The sequence below is a fragment of the Cervus canadensis genome, chromosome 22, assembly GCF_019320065.1.
Source record: "Cervus canadensis isolate Bull #8, Minnesota chromosome 22, ASM1932006v1, whole genome shotgun sequence".
Taxonomy (NCBI): domain Eukaryota; kingdom Metazoa; phylum Chordata; class Mammalia; order Artiodactyla; family Cervidae; genus Cervus; species Cervus canadensis.
The window spans coordinates 57,154,925-57,178,417 of record NC_057407.1 but is presented as its reverse complement, the minus strand read 5'-3'; the positions used below and the strand labels follow the sequence as shown (position 1 = coordinate 57,178,417).

Sequence of the window (23,493 nt, the reverse complement as noted above, 5' to 3'; positions counted from 1 at the left end):
GGCTGGTCCAACATTTAAAAATGAATCACTATTGCTTCCCAGATCAGAACATTAGAGAAGGAAATCATATGATCATCTCAATTGTTGTATAAGAAGAACTTGACAAAATTCAGCATCTATTCTTTTCAGCAAAATGGGAAATAGGATTTCCTTAACCCAATAAAGGGCACCTGTAAAAAACGTACAGCTAACTCTCTACTTAATGTTAAAAGACTGAACGTCCCTCCCTTAAGATCAAAAGCAAGGCTGGATATTATCGCAACTTACAATGATCATTTCACAATATATAACAAATACCAAATCATTATGTTATACACTAAAAACTAACATAATGTTGTATGTCAATCAGGTCTCAATTAAAGCATAAAAGAAAAGATATAGTTGTCTTGTTAATATCCTGATAGATATTTTGAAGAGACTGTCATATAAGCACATCTTTGATGGGCCTTGATAACTAAATTTTAAAAATAAATCAGAAAATATTATTTTCTCTTTCCTTTCAAGGAAGAAGAAGAAGAAAGCATACTAATTATACAGTAGCATAGAAACAAATACCTAGGAAAACATGACAAAAGATATGAAAGACCTATGCAGAGAAAATTATAAAATTTTGTTACAGAGTCAATAAAGACTAGAATTAATGGAGAGAAAGTCCAAATTTATGGGTTGGAATTTTCAATATTATATAAATTTCATTCTTTCTAAGTTAATTTATGTAATTCCAATCAAATGCCTCTTCATATTTTGAGTGGATCTTCACAAATTGAGTATAAAATTAATACAGAAATAGAAAAGGCCAAGAGAAGCCATGGATTTTTATAGAAAAAGTAGCTTTCTACAATGAACTAATAATTATTACAAGGCTATAGTAATTAAGACAAAGTTGCATAAACTCAAGGCTACAAACAAAAAGGCAAGAATGTCCACTCTCACCATTTCTATTCACGATTATACTACAAACTCAAGTAAACACAATAACTGCACACAAATTTTTCTGCAAAGATTGATTTTTATTTCTCTTTGATTCCTTGGAGTGACATTACTAAATACTATGAGAAATATATGTTTAATTTCATTAAAATATTACCAAGTCAAAATATTTTCCAGTGTGTTCTCACCAGACATGAATAGAGGTCTAGTTGTTTCTGCCTCTTCATCAGCGTTTGTAGTTGTCAGGGTTTTTTAATTAGCCATTTTAATTACTATGCAGTGAAAGCTCAGTGTAGCTTTAATTTGAATTTTGCTAATGACTAATGGTGTTGAGCAATTTTTATGTATTTATTTGCCATCAGTGTATCTTCTTTGTTGTTGTTGTTAATTAATTTATTTTAATTGGAGGCTAATTACTTTACAATATTGTAGTGGTTTTTGCCACACATTGACATGAATCAGCCATGGGTGTACATGTGTTCCTCATCCTGAATCCCCCTCCCGGCTCCCCCCTCATCCCATCCCTCAGCGTCATCCCAGTGCACCAGCCCTGAGCACCTGGTCTCATGCATAGAACCTGGACTGGCAATCTGTTTCACATATGATAATATACATGTTTCAAAGCTATACTCTCAAATCATCCCACCCTCGCCTTCTCCTACAGAGCCCAAAAGACTGTTCTATACATCTGTGTCTCTTTCTCTGTCTCGCATATAGGGTCATGGTAACCACCTTTCTAAATTCCATATATATGCATTCAGTTCAGTTCAGTTCAGATCAGTTGCTCAGTCGTGTCTGACTCTTCGTGACCCCATGAATCACAGCACACCACGCCTTCCTGTCCATCACAAACTCCCGGAGTTTACCCAATCTCATGTCCATCAAGTTGGTGATGCCGTCCAGCTATCTCATCCTCTATCGTCCCCTTCTCCTCCTGCCCCCAATCCCTCCCAGCATCAGGGTCTTTTCCAATGAGTCAACTCTTCGCATCAAGTGGCCAAAGTATTGGAGTTTCAGCTTCAGCATCAGTCCTTCCAATGAACACCCAGGACTGATCTCCTTGAGGATGGACTGGTTGGATCTCCTTGCAGTCCAAGGGACTCTCAAGAGTCTTCTCCAACACCACAATTCAAAAGCATCAATTCTTCAGCACTCAGCTTTCTTCACAGTCCAACTCTCACATCCATAGATGACCACTGGAAAAACTATAGCCATGACTAGACAGACCTTTGTTGGCAAAGTAATGTCTCTGCTTTTTAATATGCTATCTAGTTGGTCATAACTTTCCTTCCAAGGAGTAAGTGTCTTTTAAGTTCAAGGCTGCAATCACCAACTGCAGTGATTTTGGAGCCCCCAAAAATAAAGCCTAACACTGTTTCCACTGTTTCCCCATCTATTTCCCATGAAGTGATGGGACCAGATGCCATGATCTTAGTTTTCTGAATGTTGAGCTTTAAGCCAACTTTTTCACTCTCCTCTTTCACTTTCCTCAAGAAGCTTTTTAGTTCCTTTTCACTTTCTGCCATAAGGGTGGTGTCATCTGCATATCTGAGGTTATTGATATTTCTCCAGGCAATCTCAATTTCAGCTTGTGCCTCTTCCAGCCCAGCGTTTCTCATGATGTACTCTGCATGGAAGTTAAATAAGCAGGGTGACAATATACAGCCTTGACATACGCCTTTTCCTATTTAGAACCAGTCTGTTGTTCCATGCCCAGTTCTAACTGTTGCTTCCTGACCTGCATACAGGTTTCTCAAGAGGCAGGTCAAGTGGTCTGGTATTCCCATCTCTTTCAGAATTTTCCACACTTTATTGTGATCTACACAGTCAAAGTCTTTGGCATAGTCAATAAAGCAGAAATAGATGTTTTTCTGGAACTCTCTTGCTTTTTTGATGATCCAGCAGATGTTGCACACGCCCGCGATAGTATACTGTATTGGTGTTTTTCGTTCTGACTTACTTCACTCTGTATAATAGGCTCCAGTTTCATCCACCTCATTAGAACTGATTCAAATGCATTCTTTTTAATGGCTGAGTAATATTCCATTGTGTATATGTACCATAGCTTTCTTATCCATTCATCTGCCAATGGGCATCTAGGTTGCTTCCATGTCCTGGCTATTGTGAACAGTGCTGCGATGAACACTAGGGTACATGTGTCTCTTTCAATTCTGGTTTCCTCGGTGTGTATGCCCAGCAGAGGGATTGCTGAGTCGTATGGCAGTTCTATTTCCAGTTTTTGAAGGAATCTCCACACTGTTCTCCATAGTGGCTGTAGTTTGCATTCCCACCAACAGTGTAAGAGGGTTCCCTTTTCTCCACACCCTCTCCAGCATTTATTGTTTGTAGACTTTTGGATAGCAGCCATTCTGACTGGCATGAGATGGTACCTCATTGTGGTTTTGATTTGCATTTCTCTGATAATGAGTGATGTTGAGCATATTGGCACGTGTTTGTTAGCCACCTATATGTTTTCTTTGGAGAAATGTCTGTTTAGTTCTTTCGCCCAATTTTTGAATGGGTCATTTATTTTTCTGGAATTGAGCTGCAGGAGCTGCTTGTATAGTTTTTAGATTAATTCTTTGTCAGTTGCTTCATTTGCTATTATTTTCTCCTATTCTGAAGGTTGTCTTTTCACCTTGCTTATAGTTTCCTTCGTTGTGCAAAAGCTTTTGAGTTTAATTAGGTCCCATTTGTTTAGTTTTGCTTTTATTTCCAATATTCTGGGAGGTGAGTCAAAGAAGATCCTGCTATGATTTATGTCAGAGAGGGTTTTGCCTATGTTTTCCTCTAGGAATTTTATAGTTTCTGGTCTTACGTTTAGATCTTTAATCCATTTTGAGTTTATTTTTGTGTATGGTGTTAGAAAGTGTTGTAGTTTCATTCTTTTACAAGTGGTTGACCAGTTTTCCCAGCACCACTTGTTAAAGAGGTTCTCTTTTCTCCATAGTATATTCTTGCCTCCTTTGTCAAAGATAAAGTGTCCATAGGTGCATGGATTTATCTCTGAGCTTTCTATTTTGTTCCATTGATCTATATTTGTCTTTGTGCCAGTACCATGCTGTCTTGATGACTGCAGCTTTGTAGTATAGCCTGAAGTCAGGCAGGTTGATTCCTCCAGTTCCATTCTTCTTTCTCGAGATTGCTTTGGCTATTCAAGGTTTTTTTGTATTTCCATACAAGTTGTGAAATTATTTGTTCTAGTTCTCTGAAAAATACCGTTGGTAGCTTGATAGGGATTGCATTGAATCTATAGATTGCTTTAGGTAGTATATTCATTTTCACTATGTTGATTCTTCCAATCCATGAGCATGGTATATTTCTCCATCTGTTTGTGTCCTCTTTGATTTCTTTCATCAGTGTTTTATAGTTTTCTATATATAGGTCTTTTGTTTCTTTAGGTAGATTTATTACTAAGTATTTTATTCTTTTCGTTGCAATGGTGAATGGGATTGTTTCCTTAATTTCTCTTTCTGTTTTCTCATTGTTAGTGTATAGGAATGTAAGGGATTTCTGTGTGTTAATTTTATATCCTGCTGCTGCTGCTATCCTGCAACTTTACTATATTCACTGATTAGCTCTAGTAATTTTCTGGTAGAGTCTTTAGGGTTTTCTATGTAGAGGATCATGTCATCTGCAAACAGTGAGAGTTTTACTTCTTCTTTTCCAATCTGGATTCCTTTTATTTCTTTTACTGCTCTGATTGCTATGGCCAAAACTTCCAAAACTATATTGAAGAGTAATGGTGAGAGTGGGAACCCTTTTCTTATTTCTGACCTTAGGGGAAATGCTTTCAATTTCCACCATTGAGGATAATGTTTGCTGTGGGTATGTCATATATAGCATTTATTATGTTGAGGTATATTCTTTCTATTCCTACTTTCTGGAGGGTTTTTATCATAAATGGATGTTGAATTTTGTCAAAGGCTTTCTCTGCATCTATTGAGATAATCATATGGTTTTTATCTTTCAATTTGTTAATGTGGTGTATCACATTGATTGATTTGAGAATGATGAAGAATCCTTACATCCCTGGGATAAGACCCACTTGGTCATGGTGTATGATCTTTTTAATATGTTGTTGGATTCTGTTTGCTAGAATTTTGTTAAGGATTTTTGCATCTATGTTCATCAGTGATGTTCGCCTGTGGTTTTCTTTTTCTGTGGCATCTTTGTCTGGTTTTGGAATTAGGGTGATGGTGGCCTCATGGAATGAGTTTGGAAGTTTACCTTCTTCTGTAATTTTCTGGAAGAGTTTGAGTAGGATAGGTATTAGTTTTTCTCTAAATTTTTTGTAGAATTCAGCTGTGAAGCCATCTGGTCCTGGGCTTTTGTTTGTTGGAAGATTTCTGATTACAGTTTCAATTTCCGTACTTGTGATGGGTTTGTTAAGATTGTCTATTTCTTCCTGGTTCCATTATGGAAAGTTATACTTTTCTAAGAATTTGCCCATTTCTTCCAAGTTGTCCATTTCATTGGCATGTAATTGCTGTTAGTAGTCTCTTATGATCTTTTATATTTCAGTGTTGTCTGTTGTGATCTCTCCATTTTCATTTCTAATTTTGTTGATTTGATTATTCTCCCTTTTTTGATGAGTTTCTTGATGAGTCTGGCTAATAGTTTGTCAATTTTATTTATCTTCTCAAAGAACCAGCTTTTAGTTTTGTTGATTCTTGCTATGATCTCTTTTGTTTCTTTTGCACTTATTTCTGCCCTAATTTTTATAATTTCTTTTCTTCTTCTATCCCTGGGGTTCTTCATTTCTTCCTTTTCTAGTTGCTTTACATGTTGAGTTAGGTTATTTATTTGATTTTTTCCTGTTTCTTAATGTAAGCCTGTATTGCTATGAACCTTCCCCTTAGCACTGCTTTTACAGTGTCCCATAGGTTTCGGGTTGTTGTGTTTTCATTTTCATTTGTTTCTATAAATATTTTGATTTATTTTTTTATTTCTTCTCTGATTTGTTGGTTATTCAGAAGCATGTTATTTAGTCTCCATATGTTGGCATTTTTAATAGTTTTTTTTCCTGTAATTGACATCTAATCTTACTGCAATGTGATCAGAAAAGATGCTTGGAGTGATTTCAATTTTTTTGAATTTACCAAGACTAGATTTATGTGATCCAGGATGTGATCTATCCTGGATAAGGTTCTGTGTGCATTTTAGAAAAAGGTAAAATTTATTGTTTTGGGGTTAAATGTCCTATAGATATCAATTAAGTCTAACTGCTCCATTGTATCATTTAAAGCTTTTATTTCCTTGCTAATTTTCTGTTTAGTTGATCTATCCATAGGTGTGAGTGGGGTATTAAAGTCTCCCACTATTATTGTGTTATTGTTAATTTCCCCTTTCATACTTGTATTTGCCTTACATATTGTGGTGCTCCTATGTTGGGTGCATATATATTTATAATTGTTATATCTTCTTCTTGGAGTGATCCTTTGATCATTATATAGTGTCCTTTTTTGTCTCTTTTCACAGCTTTATTTCAAAGTCTATTTTATCTGATATGAGTATTGCGACTCCTGCTTTCTTATGGTCTCCATTTGTGTGAAATATCTTTTTCCAGCCCTTCACTTTCATTCTGTATGTGTTCCTTGTTTTGAGGTGGCTCTCTTGTAGAGCATATATAGGGGTCTTGTTTTTTTATCCATTCAGCCAGGCTTTGTCTTTGGGGCATTCAACCCATTTACATTTAAGGTAATTATTGATAAGTATGATCCCATTGCCATTTACTTTGTTGTTTTGGGTTCAAGTTTATACTCCCTTTCAGTGTTTCCTGTCTAGAGAAGATCCTTTAGCATTTGTTGAAGAGCTGGTTTGGTGGTGTTGAATTCTCTCAGCTTTTGCTTGTCTGTAAAGCTTTTGAATTCTCCTTCATATTTGAATGAGATCCTTGCTGGGTACAGTAACCTGGGTTGGAGGTTTTTCTCTTTCATCACTTTAAGTATGTCCTTCCAATCCCTTCTGGCCTGAAGAGTTTCTATTGAAAGATCATCTGTTATCCTTATGGGAATCCCCTTGTGTGTTATTTGTTGTTTTTCCACTGCTGCTTTTAACATTTGTTCTTTGTGTTTGATCTTTGTTAATTTGATTATTATGTGTCTTCAGGTGTTTTGCCTTGGGTTTATCCTGTTTGGGACTCTCTGGGTTTCTTGGACTTGGGTGGCTATTTCCTTCCCAATTTTAGGGATGTTTTCAACATTATCTCCTCAACTATTTTCTCATGACCTTTCTTTTTGTCTTCTTCTTCTTCTGGGACTCCTATGATTCGAATGTTAGGCATCTGACATGGTCCCAGAGGTCTCTGAGGTTGTCCTAATTTCAATTCTTTTTTCCTTTCTGCTCTATTTATTTCCACCATTCCATCTTCTACCTCACTTATCCTATCTTCTGCCTCAGTTATTCTACTGTTGGTTCCCTCCAGAGTGTTTTTTTTAGCTCATTTATTGCATTATTCATTATTGGTTGACTCTTTTTTTATTTCTTTTAGGTCCTTATTAAACATTTCTTGCATCTTCTCAATATTTGTCCCCAGGGTATTTATTTGTAACTCCATTTTGTTTTCAAGATTTTGTATCATTTTTACTACCATTATTCTGAATTCTTTTTCAGGTAGACTCCCTATCTCTTCCTCTTCTGTTTGGTTTGGTGGGCATTTATCATGTCTCTTTACCTGCTGAGTATTTCTCTGCCTTTTCATCTTGTTTAGCTTGCTTGTGGAGGTTTTTCCCTGTGGGTGGGGTTGGACGAGTAGCTTGTCAAGGTTTTCTGGTTAGGGAAGCTTGCGTCGGTGTTCTGGTGGGTGGGGCTGGATTTCTTCTCTCTGGAGTGCAATGAAGTATCCAGTAGTGCGTTTTGAGATGTCTATGGGTTTGGTGTGACTTTGGGCAGCCTGTATACTAAAGCTAAGGGCTATGTTCCTGTGTTTCTGGAGAATTTTTATGGTATGTCTTGCTCTGGAACTTGTTGGCTCCTGGGTGGATCTTGGTTTCAGTGTATGTATGGAGGCTTTTGGATGGTCTTATTAATTAATGTTCCCTGGAATCAGGAGTTCTCTGATGTTCTCAGGTTTTGGACTTAAGCCTCCTGCCTCTGGTTTTCAGTCTTATTCTTACAGTAGCCTCAAGACTTCTCCATCCATACAGCACCAATGATAAAACATCTAGGTTAATGGAGAAAAGATTCTCCACAATGAGGGACACCCAGAAAGGTTCGCTGAGTTACATGGAGAAGAGAAGAGGGAGGAGGGAGATAGAGGTGACCAGGAGGAGAAGCGGGAGAATCAAAAGGGGAGACAGCAAGCTAGCCAGTAATCACTTCCCTATATGCTCTCCACAGCCTGGAACACTCAGAGAGGCTCACGGAGTTACATAGAGAAGAGAAGAGGGAGGAAGGAGATAGAGGTGAGCAGGAGGAGACATGGGGAAGGGGGGGATTCAAAAGCAGAGAGACAGATCTAGCCAGTAATCAGTTCCCTAAGTGTTCTCCACAGCCCAGAATACCCAAAGAGATTCACAGAGTTGGGTAGAGAAGACAAGGAGGTAGGAGGAGATATAGGTGACCTGGGGGAGAAAACGGAGATTCAAAGGGGGGAGGGGGCAATCAAGCCAGTAATCACACTCCTAAGTAAAAATGGGTACTGGAGATTTGATTCTTAAAGGTACAAAATTGATTAAAAATACCAAAAAGCAAAGATTAAAAATCTAGAGTAGAGGTTAGACTCTCAAAAATACAATATTAAAAAAGCAAAACAAAATCATAAAAGTTATAAAAAATGTATATGAAATTAAGGTCTTTTTTTGCAAGGTAATAGTAGGTTATAAAAATGAAAATTAAAGGAGTAGTAAAGGACTTAATTTTTTTTTAATTTAAATTTAAAAATTTTTAATTTAAAAATGATAATAGTAAAAATATATCTAAGAATTTCTTTGGAGCTGTTGCAGGCAGTATGGAGTCAGCTCAGTTTCAGATAGTTCCTTGTTCCAGCTTATACTTCTCAGAGTATAGGCCCCTTCAATGTAAGTTGTGCTAACTACAGAGGTTTTAATCTATTGCACCTGTCACTTCCAAAGTGGTCCCCTCTGTTTATTTCCCCTTCTTCTGTTTGCTGGTCTCTTCAGTGTCTAATTTCCACCCTGACACAAGGGGTGCGGTGGTGGTCACTTTTTTTTTTTTTTTTTAGGCTTGCTTGTTCAGTCACACTTTGGGGAGGGAGGAACACTGCAAACAAATATCACTTGGATTGTGGGGGAGCGCTGCACATGTCCCGGCCCTGGTTGCCCCGCTCACGGGCGTGTATGCTTTCCCTGTCTCACTGCTTCAAGCTTCCAGGTTGCTCGCAGAGGAACTGTCTAAAGTGGGCCCTGGGTTGTGTGCCCTTCCCAGGTCCGAGGAGCTCAGGCAAACCAGGTGCTTGGCGAGCGCACTCTCCCAGCTTTGGTGATGCGTCTTATCGCCGCCCCCCCCCCCCCATCCAGCCGCTCGGTTTTCCCCAGGTGCGCCATCTCAGGTGTGCCGTGTGTCTCTTCTGGGGAGCTGATCTCTGGCTTCAACCCTCCTGGCAGATATCATCTGTCCAGGATCCCAGGAAGGCCTGGTTGGCACCTGGGAGCCTGCTCACAGTTTAGTGGAAGATGCCATCTCTGGGGCTGAGTTTGCCCCTTTCCAGCTCTAGCTGTCACCCGCCTGCCTCCCTGCCTCTGGCAGGGGATGGGCTGGTCCACAGTCAGCTAGCTCTCCTCTGGTATTCACTCAGTCCTTTGTTCTGTGTGCAGGGCTGGCAGTGCCTTCGGTTAGGGCTTTTCACGGCAAAGTGCTCTCTCTCTCTTTTTTTTCTCTCTCTCTCCCTGTCTGTCCCACAGTTTGGGTTGCTATTTCACATTAGCTCCCTCAGATTGCCCTCAGGGCTTTCAGGCTCAGTTCTTACCCTAAGCAATGCAGCCTGTACCTCCCTGTTCAGCCCCTGCTTGCTGGTGGTGGATGCAAGCATCTGGACTACTTCTCCACTGAGAACTGCCATTAGGCACGCAATCTGTGGGCTGGCTAGCTAGCTAGCTAGCTATGTATGTATGTATGTATGTATGTATTTTTCCTCCCGGTTATGTTGCCCTCTGAGATTTCAAAACTCCCCACAGACCCGCTGGTGAGAAGGTTTCCTGGTGTTTGGAAACTTCTCTTTTACTACTTCCTCCCTGGGACGGATCTCCATCCCTAACTCTTTTGTCTCTCTTTTTATCTTCTATATTTTGTCCTACCTCCTTTCGTAGACAACGGGCTGCCTTTCTGGGTGCCTGGTGTCCTCTGCCAGTGTTCAGAGTTGTTTTGTGGAATTTGCTCAGTGTTCAAATGTTCTTTCAATGAATTTGTCAGGGAGAAAGTGGTCTCCCTGTCCTATTCCTCCGCCATCTTCTGTATCTTCTTTAGTGAAGTGCTTGTCAAAATTTGGCCCTTTTTTCCATTGGGTTGTTTGTTTTCTTATTACTGAGCTTTCTTATTCCTTGTATTATTGTTACAAATTCTTTGTTAAATAGATGACCTACACATATTTTCTCCCAGTCTGCAATTTGTCTTTTCATTCTATTAGTAATATCTTTCATAGACCATAAGTTTTAAACTTCAATGAAATTCAATGAATTAATATTTTCTTTTATATATTATGATTTTGATGTTATGAGTTCTTCCCTGGTGGCTCAGATGGTAAAGTGTCTGCCTGCAGTGTGGGAGACCTGGGTCCAATCCCTGGCCCGGGTTCGATCCATGGGTTGGGAAGATCCCCTGGAGAAGGAAATGGCAACCCACTCCAGTACTCTTGCTTGAAAAATTCCACGGGCTGAGGAGCCTGGTAGGCTACAGTCCATGGGGTCGCAAAGAGTCGGACATGACTGAGTGACTTCACTTTCACTTTGAATTTATAGTTAAGAAATAGTTATCTAACTTATGTAAAACAGTCTAGGATATTCTGCTGAAGGGCCACAGAGAGAAGAGGTCCTGGTGAATGAGAGACCAATCTCCAGCCAAAAGTCAGAACTAATTGCCAGTCATGTGAGCCTTCTTTGAAGTGGACTCCCAGGCCAAGCAGCTTCCCTGGTAGCTCAGCTGGTAAAGAATCTTCCTGCAAAGCAGGAGACCCCAGTTTGATCCTGGGTCAGGAAGATCCCTTGCAAAGGGAGCAGCTACCCACTCCAATAGAAATGCCTGGAGAATTCCATGGACAGAGGAGCCTGGCAGGCTAAAGTCCATGGGTTGCAGAGAGTCAGATATGACTGACTTTCCATCTTTCCCAGGCCAAGTCAAGACTTCCAAGATGCAACCTTGGCTCACAGCCTGACTGAAAGCTCATGAGAGACCCTGAGCCAGAACCATTCAGCAAGGATGCTGCTGGATTCCTGATCCTTGAAATGGTGAGAAAATAAATGTGTGTTGTCTTAAGCCACTAAGTTTTGTGGTAACTGGTTACACAACAATGGATAATTAATACAACCACTATCACCTAGTTCAGGCCACCATGAACTCTCCTGAACTCTACTGAACTATACTTTCTATAGTTCCCCACATCCATAACTACCTTCCAAAACATAATTCTCCAAATCAGCACTACAATCTTTGAAAAACCTAAACCAGTATCACTACTTACGAGGTTAAAATTTCTCAAAGGCTTCTGATAGATACGAAGAATAAAGACCAAACTCCCACCAGGCATAAAAGCCAGTACATAATCTGGTCTTTCATAAAGGCTTTTGAGAGGGTAACAGGCAGGAAGGACAGGGGTCTCCAAATGGAGGAAATAAGCTGCAAGTGTCAGACATTATTTTTATCTCTATCTTAAGTGGCAGGAGGAAACAAACATGTTATATTTTTTCCCCTTCTCTACACAAATTTAAAAAGAGGTTGCTCTTAAAATTCTGTGTTGCCATGACACCTGGTTCCACCTGAACTTTTCTCAAACCTTGAGCTAAACAATGTATTTATCTTATGGAAATATTTGTCTTAAGCTATGTTAATGTACTATGTATTTACCCTAGATTCTGTCTTCAAGTCAGTTCCACCTAAAGGCTCAGAACTGACTTGACAAACCAGCATGTTATACTCATACATTGTTCTCCTAATCTATGTTAATGAAAGGCTATATATTTGTATGGAAATCTGCCTTTCTTCAAGATTCTTGTCAGTCATTTTATGGCCTGGGATGACTCAGTTCAGTTCAGTTCAGTTCAGTCGCTCAGTTGTGTCTGACTCTTTGTAACCCCATGAACCACAGCACGCCAGGCCTCCATCACCAACTCCTGGAGTTTACCCAAACTCATGTCCATTGAGTTGGTGATACCATTCAACCATCTCATCCTCTGTCATCCCCTTCTCCTCCTGCCCTCAATCTTTCCCAGCATCAGGGTCTTTTCAAATGAGTCAGCTCTTCATATCAGGTGGCCAAAGTATTGGAGTTTCAGCTTCAACATCAGTCCTTCCAGTGAACACCCAAGACTGATCTCCTTTAGGATGGACTGGTTGGATCTCCTTGCAGTTCAAGGGACTCTCAAGAGTCTTCTCCAACATCACAGTTCAAAACCATCAATTTTTCTACACTCAGCTTTCTTTATAGTCCAACTCTCACATCCATACATGACCACTGGAAAAAACCATAGCCTTGACTAGATGGACCTTTGCTGACAAAGTAATGTCTCTGCTTTTGAATATGCTGTCTAGATGGTCATAACTTTCCTTCCAAGGAGTAAGCATCTTTTAATTTCATGGCTTCCATCACCATGTGCCATGATTTTGGAGTCCCCAAAAATAAAGTCAGCCACTGTTTCCACTGTTTCCCCATCTACTTGCCATGAGGTGATGGGACCAGATGCCATGATCTTAGTTTTATGAATGTTGAGCTTTAAGCCAACTTTTTCACTCTCCTCTTTTACTTTCATCAAGAGGCTCTTTAGTTCTTCTTCACTTTCTGCCATAAGGATGGTGTCATCTGCATATCTGAGGTTACTGATATTTCTCCCGACACTAGATTGGTGATCAACCTAGTGTATGTGTGTGTATATGTATCTAAATATACATATATTTATTCATAAGTACATGCATGTGCATGCTCAGTCACTTCAGTTGTGTCTCTATGATCCTGTGGAATGTAACCCACTAGGCTCCCCTGTCCGTGGGATTCCTCAGGCAAGAATACTGAATCAGGTTGCCATGCCCTCCTCCAGGGGATCTTCCTGACCCAGGGATCAAACCCAAGTCTTTCATGTTTCCTGCATTGGCAAATGGGTTCTTTACCACTAGCGCCACCTGAGAAGCCCTCATAAGTATATACATATACTTTATTCATATATACATACACACACATACATACATGCATACACATACAGTTCAGTCATAAAAAAGACTGAAATCTTGCCATTTTCAATAACATGAATGGACCTTGAGGGCATTATACTACGTGAAATAAGTCAGACAGAGAAAGACATACTGCATAATCTCACTTACATGTGGACTGTAAAAAACAAAAACAAATCAAGCTCATAGATACAGAGAACAGACTAGTGGCTGCCAAAGGCAGAGGATAGGGAGTGGGAGAAGTGGGTGAAGGGGGTCAAAATACAAACTTCCGGTTCTAACATAAATAAGTCCTGGGGATGTCATATACAGCATGGTGACTATAGTTAATAATACTGTATTGCATATTTGAAAGTTGCTGAGAGTAGATCTTAAAAGGTTCTCAACACAAGAGAAAAAAAATAACTATGTAACATGATGGATATTAACTTGGCTTATTGTGATGATCATTTTATAATGTATACAAATATCAAATCATTATGTTGTTCACCTGACACTAAAAGAATGTATATGCCACTTTTATCTCCAAAAGTTTTTAATTAGAAATTTTAAAAAAATAAAAATGATAATTTCCAAAGCACTCTTTCTTAGTAAAGTACTAAAAGATACACTTTGGCAAAATAGGGGAGTTATAAAAGAAAGAGAAGTCCAGAGGATGTAGGAAATAGAGGCTCCAAACAGAAAAGGAGGAGGGAGTTCCCTGGTGGTCTAGTGATTAGGGTTCAGTGCTTTCACTGCAGTGGCCCAGATTCAATCCCTGGTCAGGGAACAGATCTCACAAGCTGTATAGTGTAGCCAAATTAAAAAAAAAAAAGAAGAAGAAGAGCATGAAAGTTCCAGGACAATAGCTGTATAACAGACCTAAAGTCAAACTCGGTCTATGTTACAACAGACAACTACAGAAAATGAGTATCCAAGAAAAAAAAAAAAGAGTAACTGTCTTGTCTGACCATGTGGAAAATAGACAAAGAGGACTTTTATATTCCTTTTAGAATATCTGGGAAGAAGAAATGAAAGTACACAGAAAACTAGGAAAATTTTTTTTAAAAAAGGCAATTATTAACTCTAAGAAAAACAAAAGGCCTATAAGGAAGGAGAAGTAATCAACATTGAACAATAGTTACACAGTAGTAATAATGTAAATACTGAATACTGATTTAACCTCCAGTTGTTCCATAAATTGGAGAAGGGAATGGCAACCCACTCCAGTATTCTTGCTTGGAGAATTCCATGGACAGAGGAGCCTGGTGGGCTACAGTCTATAGGGTCACAAAGAGTCAGACACGACTGAGCAACTTTCACTTTTACACTGTGCTATAAATATATTGCAGGATGGCAAGTGGGGAAGAAGAGAAAGCAAGAAAATTGAATCCTCAACTATCACAGTGATAGTCACTCAGTCATGTCTGACTCTTTGTACCCCATGGGCTGTAGCCCACCAGGTTCCTCTGTCCATAGGATTTTCCAGGTAAGAACACTGGAGTGAGTAGCCATCTTCTTCTCCAGGGGATCTTCCCAACCCAGGTCTCCCACATTGCAGGCAGATTATTGACTGAGCCACCAGGGAAGCCAATGGAAAACCAAATACCAGAAAATAGAGCTAAAAAAGAATGAAAAGTGGTTGTTTTAAGGAACTGGAACTGTGGGTTGCAAAGGCATAGGTTTTTCTTTACAAGATTTTTAGCACTATCTTATTTTGTAAACCATTTTGATGTGTGGTACTGGTTAAAGAATGTAAATATAAGAATTACTTGAAATAAGTTTAGACAGAAAATAAATCAGACTACTACAATAAAAGATGAACCTCAATGTATTTAAATGTAAGAAAATGGGACGTAGCGTTGGCTAGACTCAGAAAATATGGTCTGAAAAATCACCTTTAGGAAAATTAAATAGATCTATTAAACCATTAAACATCTGTTTAATAGTATTTAAAATATATATATATACTATTTGTGATGAAATTCAAACACACAATTTATAATAATCCTTATTAATTTATAAATTAAAATATCTACAAGCATACAAACTTTAAATAGTAAAAATTCTTAAAGAAGAAGTGAAGTGGCTCAGTCGTATGTGACTCTTTGCAACCCCATGGACTGTAGCCTACCAGGCTCCTCCATCCATGGGATTTTCCAGGCAAGAGTACTGGAGCGGGTTGCCATTTCCTTCTCCAGGAGATCTTCCCAATCCAGGGACTGAACGTGGGTGTCCCGCATCGTAGGCAGATACCTTACTGTCTCAGCCACCAAGGAAGATCTAAAAAAAAAGTTCTTAAGGAAACACAAGTATAATTGATAAAAAGAAAAAAGTAAAAAAGGTTATGATAAACAAATTATAATTAACTTCTAATGATTAAGTAAATTAAATGTGTATCCAAGACAGAGTCACAATTATTTGACCTCATCACGTATATCACAAAGCACTGTCTTGAAATATTACCAAGTAACTTTGCACTGAAGATTTTGACAGAGCTTCTGTTTGGGGCTTTTTAAAACTAATATAGCATGCTCTATCAAAAAAAAAAATCTGGACAGTGAATCTAATCATTGTTACTGAGGATGTGGTTATGGTAAAAGCCTACATTTGAAGTTGGCTTCATGAGGAATCAGATACTTCCCAAACTAAGAGACTCAGCTTTAAAATGTTGTCAAATCTCTTTCAGGTTTAGAACCCTCCTGCCAATGTAGGAGACACAGGTTCAATTCCTGGGTCAGGAAAATCCCCTGAAGGAGGGCATGGCAACCCACTCCAGTTTTCTTGCCTGGAGAATCCCATGGACAGAGGAGCTTGGCAGGCTCGATCCAAAGGTTGCAAAGAGTTGGACACAACTGAAGCAACTTAGCACACGTGCATACAAGCATGCACAAATGTCTTTCACATCAGTAAAATTTAGGAGAGGATCTCCTATGTTGGGTGCCTAAGGCAATCCACTAGGCAGTGGGGAGGGGCAAAAATATCAAAATCTCTATCTTGAATTTTAATGCATGTTTTTTCTTTGCATGTTATTTCTTTGCATGTTATTTCTGTTGACTCCATGTACTATAGAATAATTATACAGTGATATGTGTGTAGCATTTATAAATAAGCATACATATATTGCCCCTTCATGGATCACAGCCTTGTCATGGCAAAGGTGCTGGCATAACTGAATGAAGCTAGGAGGCCAGGAGTCACCAAGATGGATGGGTCACATTGAAGAGTGTGGACAAACAAAATGCTGTCCACTGGAGAAGGAAATGGCAACCCACTCTGGCTGGACAGCATGACAAGGCAAAAAGATATGATGCTGGAAGATGAGACCCCCAGGTCAGAAGGTATCCAGTACACTACTGGGGAACAGTGGAGGGCAATTACTAGTGATGGTCATATATTAATACCATCACCAACTCAATGGACATGAATTTGAGTAAACTCTGGGAGATAGTGGAGGACAAAGGAACCTGACGTGCTATAGTCCATGGGGTCACAAAAAGTCAGACATGGCAGTTACTGAACAACAATAACAACAACAACACGCATATTGGCAGTGTGTTATCAAAAGAATTTACTAATGGAAGGTCACGATCACAAATACTTGCAGAACACTGATTTAGCTATTTCTCCCTACTTGTAGCAGGCAAACCACTAGAGTAGCTAGTATTCATGAGTGAAGAGGACAGGGGAAAGCTAATATATCATTCTAAGCTAAAAAGCTCATTTTATGATTGAGAAATATACAACTACGGGGAAAAAACTAACTTTCTCACTGCAAAAATTTATATAACATTCAGATAACCTGCTACATTTGAAGATACTGTGATATAAAGTAAACATGTTGAAGTATACAAATGGCTAGATTTTTTACAGTCCTTGATATGTATATTGGTCACCCATGTCACAGACTATATCAAAACAGTACAATAGTGTGTTCATGTGGTAGTCATAAAAGCCAGTGTTGATGAAGAAGTGTTCTACAGAAAGAAAAAAACCCTAGAAACCATTGATTTAGGAATTAAAGGCTCCAGCATTCTAAGAGTATTTTATTCTCTCATACTGAGAACTTCAAGAACATCAAGAACTTCACTAGTTACTGTCCACTATAGTATGCACTAGTCCACACAGGGATACTTAAATTAACTAAAAGTTAGTAGAATTTAAAATTCATATCCTCAGTCACTACTGTGACATTTCAAGTGCCCAACAGCCACACATGGCCAGTGGCTGCTGGACTGGACAACACAGATGGATAACGCACCTATCAATGTGGGAAGTTCTGTCCAACAACTCTGCCCTAGGATAATATTCAGAGACTCTCAAGCTGAAACTTTCCGATTTTATACTTACTGACAGTCACTCTGTCCTTGTCCCCCAGCATGATGTTGTTTGGCGTCAGGTCTCTATGGATGATCCTCTTCTCCTTGTGCAAGTACCGAAGAGCCAGGCACAGCTGCAAACAGCAAGCAACAAACAAAGGTTATTTCCTTGATATATACGGACAGACAGCCACTCACAGCCACCACACACACCTCTGGGGAATCAGCTGAGACCTTTACTGTTTCATAGGAAAAGTTAATGAAGATGAACGATACCTGTATAAATATTTTCCATAGTCTGTCTTCAGCAAAATGATGTCGTTTTTCCTTCAAAGAACTGAAATGCTCTCCAAGAGGGGCCCCTTCTATAAGTTCCATAACTATATACAGCCTATCATCTATATATAAAAACAGAAAAGGTAATAGAAAATTAAACTCAATATAGACATTTTGAAAGAACTTATGAATTAGAATCCAAACTTCCCAATGGGTGTTCAGGGCACACACATCACAGAAGAGTTAGGAATGTGGTTTCACTCAGCTGGAAGGGTCAGGGGCCAGGGGGCCTTGGGGGCCACTGGATCTCTTTCAACTACAGGCAATCCCCTAGCATAAGTTTACGGTGGCAAATGTTACCATTTTCTGTGTACACCAGGACGTGGAAGGGCTAAGAATCACCAAAGAGAAGCAAACGCTCCCGTCACGGAGAATTCCCTGAAGAACAGGTAAACCCATCTCTCCACTCAGTGCTCTAAAATTTACACTTAAATCAAACTATACATTCAGAAAAATGTTTTCAATGTATTGTTCTTCAGTCTCATACATTTACCTTACAGTGTTTTACAGTGAAACATCATGGTTTAGAAAAAAGCGCATTGGATACACCACCCATGATAGAAAATCTCAGCTTCTGACAAGGACTGAGAAAGCTGGCCTTCTCCAGATTGCAGCTGATGGGTCCCAGGAATCTCATAACTGACTGGCTTTGCCTCTTTTCTTTGGATGTTAAGAAACAGAAGTAAATTCTACTTTCTCCTCCAAAACTAGTATGAAACTATTAACAACAGTATGTGATATGTATCTTCTGTAATGTTTTGGATGTATGTAAAATAGGTATGGGCTTCCCGGGTAGCTCAGCGGTAAAGAATTTGTCTGCCAATGCAGGAGACAGAGGTTCAATCCCTGGGTCAGGAAGATCCCCAGGAGTAGGAAATGGCAACCACCTCATATTCTTACCTGGGAAATCCCATGGACAGAGGAGCCTGTCCACGGGGTCACAAAGAGTCAGACACAACTGAGTGACTAAACAACAACAACTAACTTTAGCTTTATTTTAAATTTTCTCATCTTCTATTTCCTTTTATCATGATTTCCTAATCTATTTCAACATATTTTATGTATTTGCAAAATCACTTTCAATTCTTTTCTGAAGAAGTCACGTTATTTTGTTTTCAAATTAAGATGAATGGTATCACTTCAGCATAAGTCAGAAGCCAATCTAGACCTCTTTATGATGGGATGTGTGCTAAATTATGGGAAATTATTCTAACATCAAGAACAAATGGCCGAGGGAGCTGGGTTTGCTGCAGATTTCACCACTGAGTTCCTCTGAGTCAACCAGAGGGTGGGAAAGCTCGTAACACTGCCAGGTTTGCACAGCATTAGCACTGACAGGGGCTTCCCAGGTGGAGCCAGCGGTAAAGAATCTGCCGGCTAACGCAGGAGACATAAGAGACACGGGTTCGATCCCTGGGTAGGGAAGATCCCTTAGAGGAAGAAGTGGCATTCCTGTTTTCTTGCTGGGGGAGTCCCATGAAGAGAGGAGCCTGGAGGGCTATAGTCCACGGGATGGCAAAGAGTCAGACACAACTGAGGACCTGAGCACAAACACTGATAGAGAGGCAGCGAGGAAGCCCCTCCATGTGGAGACTTACTGTGAAATTTCACAAGTGAAGCACGTCAGGTCTATTAAAATGTATACTGCTTCAGTCAAAAGTTCTATTGTTTTTCAAAACAAGTCTGAGTTTGATTTTATCTCAACGTTTGATTCTGTATTCCATCATCCTAAAGATGATGCAGAGTCAGGGTTCCATCGCCACCTTGTGGCAATTACCTGAACTTCAAGAGAAAGAAACCTCAAAAACCCAGCCCAATTTGTTTGAGGGGAAGACGGTGGAAAAATCATCTGATTTAGAAGAGCGGGATGATATGGGAAAACGGCATTGAAACATGTAAATTATCATATGTGAAACGAATCACCAGTCCAGGTTCAATGCATGATGTAGGGTGCTCGGGGCTGGTGCACTGGGATGACCCAGAGAGATGGGATGGGGAGGGAGGTGGAGGGGGGGCTCTTTCAGGATGGGGAACACATGTACACATATGGCGGATTCACATTAACGTATGGCAAAAACCACTACAATATTGTAAAGTAAAATAAATAAATTTAAAAATAATTTAAAAAAAGAAAAAAATCATCCAATTTAATTTTTTTAAAAAAAGCTTTTTATTTTTTCTTAAAGAAGCCACCATCCTTTAGTTTTATTTTCTCCTGATCCCACTAAGGGCTTTTTGTATATGAAAATAGCAATAATTATTATTTTGGTTTGTTCATGAAATCTTATATAGAGAGATCTAAGTATTTTATAAGTATCTTTTGATCTTTGACTATCAGTGTTTCACTGCCCAAGAAAGTGATGAAAAATATCAATTATCATACATATAACAGAAAAAAGGTAAAGAAAAGAGTTGATTAAGCTTATTTTGTAACATTCTTTAAAAAATATGTAAGTTGTAAGTAACATAGATACTTTATTAGAAATATCATGAAAACTCATACTTACTTTCCAGAAATGTTTTATAATAGCGTACAACGTTTGGATGATAAAGCTATAAGAAAATAAATAAAAAACATTACACCTACTTCAAAATATAAACTTGTGTTCATAATTTAGTTGGGCTTCATATTTGAAAACAACAAAGAAATTATCCTGTTTACATTTATTTATACAACAAAGCATTTCAAAATATCATCTAATTTTTCATGATTCTTTTTCATATGCTGCTTACAAAACTATTCTGAAAACAGCAATCTCCTATATAGCCTTATAAAATAGCAATAAAAACTGGTTGTGCTTTCTCACTTAACTAAAATGGAGGATTATAGAACTGGAAGCTATCTTAAGAATTCATTTAACACACCCTGCTCCAATACCACAGATTGCATAGAGGAGAAAACTGAAATGAAACAATTAACTTTGAACACATATACCTATGCTCTTAACCTCTCCCTGCCACTTAAATGTTTATATAAACTGTGTCTATTTACATGACTCATGTCTTTCTATGCTCTCCAAAATTAGTGTGAAACTAATGGTAAAGAATCCACCCACAATGCAGGAGACCCGGGTTCAATCCCTGGGTTGGGAAGATTCCCTGGAGATGGGAATGACAACCCACTTCAGTAGTCTTGTCTGGAGAATCCCATGGACAGAGGAGACTGGCGGGCTACAGTCCATGGGGCTGCAAAGGGCTGACATGACTGAGCGACTAATATTTTCACATCAAAATAAGCTATTAATCCCATTAAAATTATACTAATAATTGCCCATGTCTCCCTCCTTGAACAAACTTAGGGCAGGCTCCTCTAGGTGCTCCTCTGGACTAGGCCTCCTCTCCTTAGCCTGCCTGGTTTTGGCGAGAATCCTGCTCAGTTAGTTTAGTGGGAATCTCGCACTCTTGATGTCCAGTCAAGTTCCTTACCCCCTATCTTTGCGATCTAATCAAGTTTTTCTTCCCCCAACCTGATAACTAGCCAATTTTCCATTCTTTGACACCCCCAGCCCTGACTTTTAGTTGTGAGTCCCCAGTCATGCCTCTTCAGTTGAGAGCTGAGTTCAATCTCTCTCCTTTCTTGCAATAGTTTGACTTCTATTGCAGTGGTCCTGAATAAAGTTTTCCTTGCGGTTTAAAAGTTCTTATTGCGTTACTCTCTCCATTTGTCCCACCCCCACCGTGTCCTCCCCACTGCCTGTGTCCATAAGTCTGTTCTCTATGTCTACATGTCCACTGTTGTCCTGTAAATAGGTTCATCAGTACCGTCTTCCCAGATTCAAGTTGGAAACTGGTGGGAATTTTCTGTACGACTCAGGAAACTCAAACTGGGGCTCTGCCCTCATAGCTCAGTAGATAAAGAATCTGCCTGCAGTGCAGGAGACCCGGGTTCGATCCCTGGGTCGGGAAGATCCCCTGGAGAAGGAAAGGGCTACCCACTCCAGTATTCTTGCCTGGATAATCCCATGGACAGAGGAGCCTGGCGGCGGGCTGCAGTCCATGGGGTCGCAAAGAGTCGGGCACGACTGAGCAACTAACCCTTCACTTCACTTCAACAACCTAGACAAGTGGAAGGGTAGGAAGTGGGAGGGAGGTTAAAGAGAGAGGGGACACATGTATACCTATGGCTGACTCGAGTTGACACATGGCAGGGGCCAACACAATACTGTGAAGCGATTTCCCTCCAATTAAAAATAAATAAGTTTGGGGGAAAAGTTCTTATCGTAAGGGAAATGTGTAGCTACATGTGGTGGATGAAAATGAACTTCGTGTGGTGATCATGTCATAATATATACAAATATTGAACCATCATATTGCTCACCTGAAACTAATCTGCTGTCATATCATTTATACCTCAACAAAAGGGGTCCCTGGAGGTGGGCATGGCAACCCACTCCAGTATTCTTGCCTGGAGAATCCCATGGACAGAGGAGCCTGGCAGGCTACAGTCCATAGGGTCCCAAACAGTTGCACATGGCTGAGCACACATGCACTCCTAAAAGCGTCCAGTAAAATTTCTCTTTGGCATAGTTTACCTTAGAATGGGTGGTGGTTTAGTCGCTAAGTCAAGTATGATTCTTGTGACCCTATGGACTGTAGCCCACCAGGCTCCTCTGTCCATGGGATTCTCCAGGCAAGAGTACTGGAGTGGGTTGCCACTTCCTTCTCCAGGGGATCTTCCCAACCCAGGGATTGAACCCAAGTCTCCTACACTGCAGACTTAGAATGTAACATGGAAATTCTACTTTTTTAATAAGGGATAATTTTCCAAAAGAATACTAAGTTCTTGTGGTTGTTTATTTACAATTTGAGTTTCTAAGTAAACTGGAGTTTGTTTCATCTCAGAACAGTCACTGGTACATCGTAGATGTCTTGTATCTCTCTCTAGCCTTTCTTCTTGCCATTTCACAGGAGAGTCCTCTGGCTGTCCACTGAAACCTGCCCTCACGCTGCTCCATCCATCAGGTGGCAGCAGGATGCACTTCCCACCACAGGTCATGTCTCTCAGCCTCTCCTGCAGCCCTGAGGGGGCTTATCACTCAGCTCTCCCCAGTGGAGGGTGAGGGGTGCTCACTGTCTGAACCCAAAATACAGGGTGCATCACCTTGGTGGCTGCAATGGAAGAGGAGGAGCAGGTTCCTGCATGACCGCGTGGAGCAGAGCAATGCACCTGGACTGGCAGGAAGATGAAGGCCCCACACGCAGAGGCCTCGCCTTCAAGCCCATGTATCAATATTTTGGGGCGTCTTTGTTACTGCAACTCAGTATTAACATTAACAAATACACTCTCCCATTCTAGTACCACTTCTCCCACTCCTGTCTGCCATCACTGCCTCCTTTATGACCTCAGTTTGCTGTCCTCTCCTTAAGCCCATGGTGACATCAAGGTCCTACAGCCTTGAGCTCTCTCAAAGTTCATTGCAGCACTGTTTATAATAGCCAGGACATGGAAGCAACCTAGATGCCCATCAGCAGACGAATGGATAAGGAAGCTGTGGTACATATACACCATGCAATATTACTCAGCCATTAAAAAGAATTCATTTGAATCAGTTCTAATGAGATGGATGAAACTGGAGCCCATTATACAGAGTGA

General features: G+C 39.9%; 1 protein-coding gene across 2 annotated transcripts in view; it reads right to left on the bottom strand.

The window, feature by feature from the left end:
* Window positions 1-23,493, bottom strand: part of NEK10 (NIMA related kinase 10) — a 290,181-nt gene that overhangs the window by 167,366 nt on the left and 99,322 nt on the right. For both annotated transcript variants that reach the window (XM_043443207.1, XM_043443206.1), the window contains 3 exons: window positions 20,408-20,453; window positions 17,841-17,962; window positions 17,596-17,698 (listed from right to left, as the gene is read on the bottom strand). In XM_043443207.1, coding sequence (XP_043299142.1) covers window positions 17,596-17,698; window positions 17,841-17,962; window positions 20,408-20,453 — 271 coding nt within the window. The remainder of the gene's footprint in view (window positions 1-17,595; window positions 17,699-17,840; window positions 17,963-20,407; window positions 20,454-23,493) is intronic.